Below are 12,750 nucleotides of genomic sequence, written 5' to 3' on the forward strand. Positions count from 1 at the left end.
TATGCTTTCCTGATTGCTTTCTCTTTTTACTTTCTTGAAGAGAGAAAAACATAACATAACTCAATCTTAGCTGATCTTAGTAAAAGGAAGAATGTGTGGGCAGTGGGGCGTGGTGGGTCATGCCTGTAATCCCAGCACTTTGAGAGGCTGGGTGGAGAGGATCGCTTGAGCCCAGGAGTTTAGGACCAGCTTGGCCAACAAAGAGCCCATCTCAAAAAAGTAATAATAATAATAATAACAATAATAATAATAATAAAAGGAAGAGCACTTTCTGGGCCTTGAGAAGTTTTCTTGCTCATAAAGAAGCATCTGCTACTCCTTAAAGGTGACTGAAATCATAAAGCCCACTATATAGAATGAACTTTTATAAAGCAAATGCTATATACACAGGAGGTCAGTTTGGGCAACTCTTTTTATATTCACATAGTAGGCTTTGATTCTAAGTAGATAATAGAAAAGTTGTAAGAAATGGTCTTCAGTAATATAAGGAAATACTATTTCAAACCTGTTACTTTTTTATCGGAAGGAAAACGTAAACAGGATCAACTGTTGTACATAGGTCTTAGGTTTTTGTGTAATTGTGAAAACAACATAGCAGAGGAATTAAGACTTTAACCTGAAAATTAAAAGTGCTCTCTGGAGTCATTATGGGTTAATTGTCAAATTTAGAATGCAGATGATAGATTATAGAAAAGTATTCTATTAATGTGAAATTTTCCAAAGTTGAAAGCTACACTGTGATTATGTAAAAGACTACCCATATTTATAGGACATATACATTTCCTATTTAGAGGTAAAGGTCTATGATGCATGTAATTTACACTCAAATGGTTCAACAAATATGTGTATGTGGTATGTAAATATAACACACACACACACACATTTATGAGAGAAAGAGAGAACACAAATATAAAGCAAATGGGATAAAGTATTAACAATAGTCAAATATAGGTAAAGAGTGTATGTTTTTCCTAAACAATATCCATTCACATCTGTGGGAAGATGATGCTCAAATTTAAATTTCCAGTCCAGAAGATTATCATAAACTCTAGACACATAAATCCAATTGTTCACTAATAATATATGGTAAAATATTTCACAGGTATTTTAAAATCAACCTTTTGAATTTTTGTTTTTTATAATTTACCCCTTTAAGCCAGTTGCCTTCAGTGTTCTCTGGCACCAAATTAGATTCTTTCCTCTCCCTCCCAAGCCCCCACCAACACTGCTACAATCCAGAAATTCTGTCTATTCAACCCTGCAGATTCTCTTCAGTTGATCCACTTCTGTCAATCACTGCTGCCATTATTCAGCTTCATATTTCACACAGTAGTAGTCTCCTACATTCAGGATGTGCCTCCTCCAATCCATCTTCCCATTTGCAGCTAATTTCTGATGTTCAAATCTGATCTTGTTCATGCTCTGCTTAAAAGCCAAAGTATCTCTCTATTACCCTCAGATCAAAATCCAAATACGCAATATCATTACAGTGCATGTGAAGGCACTGGTTCTTGCTTAGTTTTCTAACCTCATCTCTCTCCTCTCACCCTACCATCGTTTATCTTATCCTCTCTCATACCATCCCCCAATCTCACTCAACTCCTTTCAGTGGAAGTTCCTTTGGCTGCCAGGCCTCTGCCCGTACTAGTCTCTCTGACTTGAGCACTTTCCTTTTCCCGTGCTTCCAACTACCTTTTCAATACATAATCCTACTTGCCTGATTTACTCCTTCCTCCTTTAAATCCCAACTTAGATGACGTTATTCTAAGAAACAATCATGACATCCCAAGTCTGATCTAACCAATAATTAGATGCAAATTTAAAATAAAGTAATAAGATTCTGCCTTTTTTTAAACTAGCATAAAGCATGTACACAGTCCTTCAGTCAATAAGGTTTTCCTTAAATATTTATTGAATATCTATTCTATGCCCAGCAACTTCTGATTGGGTCATTGAACAGATATTTATTGATTGATCTCCTACAGTGTTCCAGACACTATTTTGGAAGCAGTGAACATTCTTAGAACTTAGATTCTAGTAGAGGTGACTAATCACAGACAATTAGATGGGTAATATCAGTTAGTGGTAAGTGGTATGAAGAAGAAACACACACAGGGTGTTGACCTAGATACAGTAGTCAGAGAACACCTCTCCAAAGAGGAGGTATGTAAGCCGGGACCTAAATAGAATGGCAGAGCAAGGGCTGCCCAATGTCTGGGGAAGAGCATTCTAAGAAAAGAGAAACTGCAAGTGCAAAGGCTTTAAGACAGGAGCATGCTTGGTGCATTCAAGGACCAGAAAAGAGGCCTGCCTATGTTCAATTTAGTGAGCAAGATATGTTGGTGGAAAGGAGTCCTGAGGGCCAGAACCTGGAGTGTTGAGCAGTGAATCTGCTTTGTCCGGTTCAGTTTACCCTGTATGGATTTCATTTGTCCTAATAACTTTGTGAGTGAATGCAGAACACAAACTGGGCTTCATTTTTTATGGGGGTCAAGGATGATCAAAGGAGAGCATCTCTAGTAAAAAGTTATTTCCCTAAGGGTTAAAGACTGAGAATTAGATAGACCCTAGAGAACCAGAAGGGTGATGTCAGAAAGGTGGAAGTAAGTAGATCAAAGTGCTTGTCCCACGCAAACTGGCAGTGCCGGTCAGAGCGTCTTGGCATCTAATCTCTCCCCTCTGCCCTTTCCCACCCCCATTCATTCTCAACTGTTCCAAAATTAACCTAGAACATCTTCATTCTTTGCCAGCATTAGGTGGGGATGGAGCGTCCTGTTGCCTGTAAACAGCAGTGACTTTCGTAAGGAAGTGTAACACATTGTTTAAACGAATAAAATAATGAATTCAGTTTTTACATCAGCTTTCAGCACAGTGGCCATTTAAATAGACCAAATGTAGCATAATTTTAATTTCCATATCTTTGTATGGTAAAAACATGTAAAAACAAAAATAATAGGTCATTCTGTTTTGCATGAGAACTGCCTTATTTCCAGGATTAATCTGTATGACTGAGAGAGTTTGAATTATTTTCCAAAAGGATAGCTTTGCATTTTCTTTTCTTGTTAATCAGTCTCTACTCATTTCATAATTTCCTCCTTCAGTTTTTTTTTTTTTTGTATTTGATCTTTGCTTTTTCCCTTTTCTCATGTTCATACCTTTAAGATTATCTACCTTTTGTAGAAAAAAACATTATTCTGATAGGAATACTCTTTCAAATTTGTGTGAAAGAAATGTAAATACATATATAAGATAGAAGGGAAACTGGAGAAGAAAATAATATGGAAATGAAATAGTATATATAAGGCATGTAGGTTAAGTCCAGTGAAACTCTATAAGGTAAACATATACACTATTAAGCAGTCTCCAACGCATGATTGATGTAAGTACTTAAACAATAACTTTATATAATTTTGGGGCGTATAATAACCTTCATATATAACTTGTTACATATGTAACTATCATTCATTTTCTTCAGATGACTTTTTATAGAAGCTTGAAATCAAGCTCAAGACTCATTTCTCATTATGATCTGAGAATTTTTTCTTTAATTCATTTCCTTTCTGCATCTCTTATGACAATTCTGTATTTTCTAAGTCAGATAGTTAAGAAAATCTTTGTTTTCAGGAGTTCATCATAATGCTTTTCTATATGTTTAGGACTGTATTAACATTGTTTATTTTGACAGAGCAGGCAAAATGTGAAATATCTACATATACTTTTATGGCTCTCACTTCTTGAAAATTTTAAAGCTAGCATTTACTGAGTATTAATTACATTCCAAGTACTATTCTAAGTATCTTACATGTATTAAATACTTTGATTCTCACACAGCCCTACGAATACTAAGATTCTAGTTTTCCAGGTGATAAAACTGAGAGGCAGATGGGTTAAGTAATTGGCCCTACACCTCAAGGCTGGAAAGCGAAGGAACTGAGATTTGAACCCTGGTCAACTATCTTCAGAATCGTAACTGCTCATCCCCCTGCAACACGTGCTTTCAGACAAGCATTAGCCAGTGCAGCTCAGGGAAAACAGGAGGCAAGTTGACTACTTATGCAGGTTGCTGAGAAATATAACAGGATGGAAGAACAGAATGGAAAACATGCTTCTTACCTAATATGAGACATTTTTCCCTAGCGAAAACATAACTTTGGCTATTTTCCTTCAGGCAGAAGAAAATATGTTCACACAGAGGGAAAAAGGAGGAAATGAAAAGGGCTGTTTGGATCAGATGACTGAATCACCAGTAACCCGAGTGCCAAGCGTAGGCTGGCCTCAAGCATATAGTTGCTCAATAAACTTCATTTTCATTGCATGCTATCTGACCTGGTTTAGTGAAGGCTCCTTAATGGAATCTAAACTTATGGGAATTTTGTGAAGTATTTAATTTCCAGAAAACCAAACATACTTGATATGTCCTTTTATTTTTTTTTTAGTTTTTGAGTCGGAGTTTCACTCTTGTTGCCCAGGCTGGAGTGCAATGGTACCATCTTGGCTCACTGGAACCTCTGCTTCCCAGGCTCAAGCAAGTCTCCTACCTCAGCCTCCCAAGTAGCTGGAATTACAGGCATGTGCCACGACACCCAGCTAATTTTTGTATTTTCAGTAGAGACAGGGTTTCGCCATGTTGGCCAGGCTGGCCTCCAACTCCTGACCTCAAGTGATCTGCCCACATCGGCCTCCCAAAGTGCTGGGATTACAGGCGTGAGCCACTGCACCCGGCCTGTTATGTCCTATCCGTATCAGCCAACCATAATTGTTAGTAAAAGTAGTTCAAAATTTCCCCTAAGAATTGCTCTTAAATACCTACTCTCTTCCCCTGAAAATGAGTTAACGACTTAGTAAGTAACCTTTCTCACAGAAAAACTAGATGTTTTCTCTGGACTTCTTTCCCTTGCAGCCATCCCCTGGAGAGCCTTGTTTTAGAACTGACACCATTTATATGGCTTGGCATCTTGACCGCATTTGTTTCCCCATCTGGCACTTCTTGGAGGAAAGTGTTCATTTTGGTGTTCTGCGGAGTGCATTTTGAGAAACGTGTACACACTACAACTGAAATTCACATCTCAGGCTAAGACTATACCCTCAGCATTGCAATGTGATATTAGCAAAAGTACTTTTATTATCCTACCTGCCAACAATTCACATCTATAATTAGGAAAACTGCATGATTTCAAAATTACCCAAGTCTTGGAAAGACTTGTTTTTACCATATGTGTTTCTTTTGTAAAAGGTCTATTATTTTCACCCTCCTAAAAAAAGGTTCAGTTTGATCAAGTTCTAATTATATTCTCAAGCACATTTTTCAATCCCATAAAAATAAATCAACAAACCTAGATGTGTAAGTCACATTATCAATATACATGGTCAATCTACATGGTATGACAACAGATATAAGGAAAATAGATAAAGAAGTCAACTAGGATATAAAGAACCAACTTAGAGCAAAATAAATAACTAGAAAAAGAGTCTACAATAAAAACTAGAGATGTAGAAGCAAGAGCATTTTTCACTGCCGTAAATCAGAGCTTTTTAGCAGCCCACATCCCAAAAGTGGTAGATAGCCAATATTTGTCAGAAATGATGTTGATTGTATACCTAGTGGACAGCTCTAAGCACAACTATAAGATTGATTTGGTTTTACAAAACCTTGAAAGAAGTAAAGTTAACTGACCAGTGACTCGAGTCTAGCTCCTATCAGATTCCTAATGAGAGCAAAGAATAAAGAACAAATGACCAAATATTGGGAAATATGTATCTTATAGATATGGCATGTAGATAGATATATTTACTTTTATACACACTATCATATGACCAATTCGTAGGCATGTTTGATATGGCGGTGTGTATGTGTATGGTTGTATAACTCTCTTATCCATATTCAGACACAATGCAAATGTAGATAGTATTACTATACCATCTATGTGAGATGTAAATATTGTAAAAGCCTTCCTTTGCATATTCTGCAGATGCTAAAAACCACATGTATTTTGTTTTGTTTGGGTGCTGCTTCTGTGTGTATGAGTTTTATTGTTACATGAAGTCTTGCTTTAAAAAAGAGCCAATTTGACTGAGCCCTGTCATCCTAGCACTTTGGGAGGCCAAGGCTGGTGGATCACTTAAGCTCAAGAGTTCAAGGCTAGCCTGGGCGACATGGGGAAAAATAGGCCAGGTGTGTTGGCTCATGCCTGTAATCCCAACACTGGGAGGCCAAGGCAGGTGTATCACTTGAGATCAGGACTTTGCAACCAGCCTGACCAACATGGTGAAACCCTGTCTCAACTAAAAATACAAAAATTAGCCAGGCATGGTGGCACACGCCTGTAGTCCCAGCTACTCCGGAGGCTGAGGCAGGAGAATCACGTGAATTCAGGAGGTAGAGGTTGCAGTGAGCCAAGATTGCGCCACTGCACTCCAGCCTGGGCAACTGAGTGAGACTCTGTCTCAAAAAGAAAAAAAAAAAAAAAATAGCTGGGATGGTGGCAAGCACTTATAGCCCCATAGCCCCAGCTACTCAGGAGGCTGAGGTGGGAGGATGGCTTGAGTCCAGGAGGCAGAAGTTGCAGTAAGCCGAGATCATGCTGCTACGCTCCACCCTTGGCAACAGAGCCAGAACCTGTCTCAGAGAAAAAGGAAAAAGAAAAAAGCCAATTCATTCTTGCTTTCTGCCTGCTGCTATTGTTTCCCAGAAGTCTGCAGCTATGCTGAATGATTTGAACATGAACATCAAGGCATCTTCAAAACATTTCTGCTCTCTCCTTATGCTCACCATATAAAGCTGCAAGGAAACATTGTGTCATTAATTTTCTATACATAGACTGTTTGGCAAATCTTGGAGAATAAGCAGCATCTCCCAGGGTGGTTGTGTGCATAACATGAGAATATTCGTTGAAGCACTTTGTAAACATAAAACATTACACATAGCAAGTCATTGTTATCATTGGCATTACTTTAATGTAGTAGAATGGAATCCAGGACTGGAATCAGCCAGTCATGTCACTAAGGAAGAGAATGGAAATTAGTATCCAATTAAACACCTTCTTTTTTTTTTTTTTTTTTTTTTTTTTTTTTTTTTTTTTGAGACGGAGTCTTGCTCTGTCACCCAGGCTGGAGTGCAGTGGCACGATCTTGGCTCACTGCAAGTTCTGCCTCCTGGGTTCACGCCATTCTCCTGCCTCAGCCTCCCGAGTAGCTGGGACTACAGGCACCCGCCACCATGCCTGGTTAAATTTTTGTATTTTTCTTTTTTTTTAAGTAGAGACAGGGGTTTCACCATGTTGGCCAGGCTGATCTCCAACTCCTGACCTCAGGTGATCTGCCTACATCAGCCTCCCAAAGTGCTGGGATTACAGGCATGAGCCACTGCACCAGGTCAACCACCTTCTTATAGCAGAGTACCAGAAGCTTAACTAGAAGTTTTACATAAGTTATCTCATGTAATGAATAGCATTCATAGGGAATACTGGGACTCTTAAAGGAACCAAATAGAGTTTGTAGTGAATACAAATGTAGCTCCATAGAGAAGATTAGACGTCATGAATTTTCATTTGAGAATGAATCATCTTGCCAATTTATATCATTTTTCTGTAAAAGCTTATTGGCTTGGTCATGTACTTTACTAGTCAATGGCTAGTTGTTACGGAGCTATCAGAACTTGGCCAAGACCATAAGCTCTATATTACATGCAAAATCTTAGTATTATTACTATTTATACAACTTCAGCGTTGTGAACTGGTGGCAGCATGAACTCCATTTTCTTCACAAACATTGTCATTTCATCACCTTGTACTAACTGTGCACGTGGTTTTTGACAATTTGTTTATCTTTTAAACTTACCCCTGAAGCCCACCTGTTTGGGCATCCATTAGTTCTTAGATTCACAAAGATCTTTACCCACTGAGTTGATATTGTCTGTTCTCAATGGTTGTGATCTCTGCCCTCAAATAAAATATGATGTTAGAGTATGTGTATATCTCAGCGAGTTGCTGCTAAAGGGTTTCATAAAATGTGATGACAGGAAAGAAGGAAAGGCAGACTTCCACCACAATCTTTTCCAGTATTCTAAAGTTTAAGGACATGAACACTAAGTCACAAGCAGCCAGGCTATAGGTGCTGCCCTTTGCTTCTACCGGGATAACAGGGAATGTGGATTAAAAGGGGACTAAGGGCTCATGCCTGTAATCCCAGTGTTTTGGGAGGCCAAGGTGAGTGAATCACCTGAGGTCGGGAATTCAAGACCAGCATTAGCAACATAAGGAAACCTCAACTCTACTAAAAATGCAAAAATTAGTCAGGCATGATGGTGTGTGCCTGTAGACCCAGCTACTTGGGAGGCTGAGGCAGGAGAATGGCTTGAACCCAGGAGGCAGAGGTTGCAGTGAGCCGAGATGAAGATGGCAGTACTGTACTCCAGCCTGGGTGACAGAGCAAGACTCCCTCTCAAAAAAAAGGGGGGGTGGGTGCTAAGTACAAAGAAGGAAGTTTTTACTACTTTTATCCATTCATTTAATTACTAAGCAGTGAGCTCTGTTGTGTGGACTTTCCTCTTGCCCTCCTAGGGAAGAAAGACAAAAAGAAATAACTATAATGCAAAGCAGTGTGAACTATATCCATTATGATGCAACTGGAAGTTCTGGGTGCAAAAAGTCAAAATTATGTTCTGACAGTGGCTAGCTGTATTTACATATTGATAAAGGTACAAAACACCAGCCTGGTTCATACTCAGCTTATCAAATCTACTACCTGTTGTTGCTATTAGGACTATGAAATAGAGATTTGTTAAAGGTGCCCATGCCATCTATTTACTTTATGATAAGAAATTGTACAGAGGCTAGATATTGAGTCTTATGATCTCACTCCATGATAGACTTTACAGAGCCAACTTAGTAATATATTATACAGAGCATGTCGTCGTCACCATTTCTAAAATGTTCGGTGAGCGAAGAGCAAGTCCACAGTCACAGGGCAGGTACAGTGAGTTTCCTGTGTGAAGAAACAGAAACCTCTGAATCTTGCACACTGCTACCAGGGCTCAGGGACCGGGCTGGAAGAGAAGGCACTCTGACAGAAAGGAAGTGTTATATTACCCTGAGAAGCACAGGAACCAAAATTCCCGTCTCCTCTTCTTGAAAGCAGCTCACTGCTAGCTGAGCAAGGTTCGAAAGAAGGACCTTAGAAATGTTCTGCCAGCGCAAAGGTATGTGTAAGTGCTCTTTTAGTGGCTTTAAATAAGTTATTTTGGAAAGTCAGATATGGCAGACATTAAAGGGCACACTTTATGTTGCATTTTCAAATTCCAGATGAGCTGTATGGATCTATGACGATGCAGTTGGAGGTTCTATAGCTACTGCCTCCAAAATGTGAATGTTTGGTTGGGGAGGTTAGGAGGGATTAAACTCTGTCAGAACACTTAAATCTAAATAGAATATATTTTTAAAAAGATTTTACATGTGTGTAAATTATTTCTCTATGATTTGCTGCAGGTACTGCTGCTAATTATGATTCCATAAGTACTCCCAGAAATAGATTCAGACAAAATGATTTTGAGTCTCTTCATGTCCAGTGATTAATTTTTTATTCATTCATAGGACATTTTTCGGTAAGATTCCCATGTTGCCTTACCTTATTCTTCACTCAAAAATTGTCCCTAACTTGGGTAATGGCAGTGATCATGTCACATGCTCTCACTTTTATCACCACTGTATTCTGGGTTTCAAGGACTTGTAATTCATTTCATTAAGACTCTCCAAACGATCCTTGTAAACATTTGCTTAAATGTCTTTGTTCTTCATTAGCGTTTTATTACGTTACATTCTCTAGGCTCCAGAAAAATGAGGCGAGAAATAGGAGGAATTTTTTTCCTCCTTTTTTCTTTTTTTTGGTTGAAGTTTTGGTCAAACAAGCCAAAATAACATTATCTTTAATGGATCGACCTGTACTTTTAAATGGAAGGAATAAAGATATAAAAAGAACTGAGGCGTGTAAGTAACCTCTTTGATTTTTAATGGCATGCAGCAGATGGAATTCATTATTGACTTTTAAAAATAAAATTGCTCTGCATTATTATTTATTTATAGTTTTGCCTTTCAAAAGAAGTAATTATCATTACTAGGTTAGTTTTTCCTCAATCACAAGCAACTGTGTGACAGTATCAGAATGTATAATATACTTCACCACTTATTTAGTTATGAGGCTAAATGATGTTGCAGGATATTATCCCTTTTTAAATTAGTGATAAATGTATGAGCATAATGCACAACTAAGAGGTTGAGTATCTTTTCTTTTTATTTGGGTAATTTCAAAAGCAATTATTTCATATCATACGGTAATTTATTTATGAAATTCTCATTGCTGAAACAAAAGTGTTTTTAATTAGAAATAATCTAATCTCATTTTTCCAGTTTGGCACCCAGATACAGTGATGATAATCAAAATTTATACAAATTACCAAGTTAAATGTTTAGGTGATTGGTTTTGAGCCCAAACAATTTTTTAATTTTAATCACAAATTCTAAAACTTTTCAGTCATTGGGGAGGTTGATAACCAGTCATAACAAAATTTAATTTTTAAGCAATGCCAAATATTTAATCAGTTGCATCTTGTTCAAATTTGAGAGGTATTAAAATTGCCTTTGTAATAAAAAAAAAAACAAGAAAGGAGAAAATTTTCTAGTGTTAAACATGGAACTGTCAACGTTATAAAAATGTATGAACCCCTTTCCAAGCTGATGTTTTAAGGTATCATTTCATATACAGGACAGCATTTATATTTAATAAGATCAGGAGATTTCGCGTGAGCAGGATTCAGACCACTTTTGAATTTCAGTAAAACTCCTGGTTCAATTAGATCCCTCTTCCCATCCTTCTTACCTCTCCCCAGCCTATCCTCCCTTCCCCTAGCTGCTTCCGCCTCTGTACTCCTCTCTCTCCTCCTCACTCCTATGCCTTATATCCTCTTGGCACTTTTACACTGAGACATCATTGTCTACAAGTGGATCTGCTGTCTTCAACACTGGTCATTATTGTGAAACTGAAGGATAGCAATGAATATTTCATATATAGCACTTAAACCTCTTCATCTAGATTATGCATTTCGCTTCATTGTACCCATCCATAGGCACTTAATAAGTGCTTATTGATTGTCTAGTGAGATTGTATTATAACTGATTTTGAGAATTTTCATACCCTCTGCAGTTACTAGTACTATATTTTTTTGATTCTAAGATGTACATTTTTTTTCACATTTTACCTTTTTAAAATCTAAAATCACCTTGTGATCAAGTTGTATTGTGATTTAATTGACAGATTTTTTTTTTTTAATCTTTCTTTCTTGGTCGTGCATCTCACAATCAGTGGTATCTTAGATTGATGAAATGCAGCAGTGAAAATATATACCTAAGTCTGTGACTTGTATAATATGTTAAAGGCAGGCCGGGCGCGGTGGCTCAAGCCTGTAATCCCAGCACTTTGGGAGGCCGAGACGGGCGGATCACAAGGTCAGGAGATCGAGATCATCCTGGCTAATACGGTGAAACCCCGTCTGTACTAAAGAATACAAAAAACTAGCCGGGCGACGAGGTGGGCGCCTGTAGTCCCAGCTACTTGGGAGGCGGAGGCAGGAGAATGGCGTGAACCCGGGAGGCGGAGCTTGCAGTGAGCTGAGATCCGGCCACTGCACTCCAGCCTGGGCAACAGAGCCAGACTCAGTCTCAAAAAAAAAAAAAAAAAATTATGTTAAAGGCCATATATTTGGAACTTCATAAAGTCTTCTTTTTTTCTTATGTGGTTTATCTGTGGCCAATTTTAGTCTCTCCTCACTACATTCTTCCACTCTGGCTTCCTGGCACTGTGGTTTTAACTGTTCTTAGGCCACTGTCTTGACTGAACTCCCTGGAAAATACTCAGAGAATTTTATTAGTAATTACCAACATCCAACCGTAATGAAATGGACAGGGAACAAGTTTTTAAAACTGAAGACCCACGTTCAAGTTATGTTTCTGCTCATTAAAAGCTATTTGTATTTGGCAATCTGATACTTATTCCCAGAGCTTCAAATTACACATCTAAAGAAGGAAATAATACAAATAATTTCTTCATCTATGAATTAAGACAATTAGTAAAAAATATTGTACCAGTAAAAATATTGAAAATGAAATGGGTATGGCAGTATTTTTAAGCCATGAGGTACTGTTAAATTATAAACCAGAAGGATCAACATTAAATGAAACATTATTAGAAATATGTGAGTAGACAGGGAAAGGAAAGAAGGAAAAATTATATAATTCATTCCAAATTAGAGAGTTTTAAATTATCATTGGAAATGATGCTATGACCCATTAACTAGCTTTCTGAATTTAGAGGAGAACCATGAAATCTGTCTTCAGATTATTTCTTGTATATCAGAGTCTGGTCTGTTCTGAATTCCAGTGCTGAATGCATGCCAGTCTCTGAGAGCTTGTATCCTTTATTAAATTAGCAAGCCACAACCCACAGTATCTCTGTGGTATTAAAAATAAAAGAGATTACTTAGATTCCCCAATTCCTTTCCTGCCTTGATTCTTTCCATTTAAAAGTGAGACCCCTGTCTCTACAAAAAACTAAAAACTAACTGGGCATGGTGGTGCATGCCTGTAGTCCTAGCTACTTAGAAGACTGAGTGAGAGGATTGCTTGAGTCCAGGAGTTCCAGGCTGCAGTGAGCTGTGACGGCACCACTGCACCCCAGCCTGGGCAACAGAGTAAGACTCTGTCT

The 12,750-nt window shown here is 38.0% G+C and overlaps 1 protein-coding gene across 12 annotated transcripts in view; it reads left to right on the forward strand.

Moving 5' to 3' along the window:
• OXR1 (oxidation resistance 1) overlaps nucleotides 1-12,750 on the forward strand; it is a 510,160-nt gene that overhangs the window by 367,442 nt on the left and 129,968 nt on the right. The window contains exon 1 of one of the 12 annotated variants that reach the window (XM_033203148.1): nucleotides 8,898-9,196. The exons of 10 other annotated variants lie outside the window; for them this stretch is intronic. In XM_033203148.1, the coding sequence (XP_033059039.1) occupies nucleotides 9,178-9,196 (19 nt within the window). In that variant the 5' untranslated portion in view covers nucleotides 8,898-9,177. Of the gene's footprint in view, nucleotides 1-8,897; nucleotides 9,197-12,750 lie in introns of those variants that run through there. One more of the 12 variants, XM_033203144.1, reaches the window with a different exon arrangement.

The sequence above is a fragment of the Trachypithecus francoisi genome, unplaced genomic scaffold (assembly GCF_009764315.1).
Source record: "Trachypithecus francoisi isolate TF-2019V2 unplaced genomic scaffold, Tfra_2.0 Lachesis_group7, whole genome shotgun sequence".
Lineage (NCBI taxonomy): Eukaryota > Metazoa > Chordata > Mammalia > Primates > Cercopithecidae > Trachypithecus > Trachypithecus francoisi.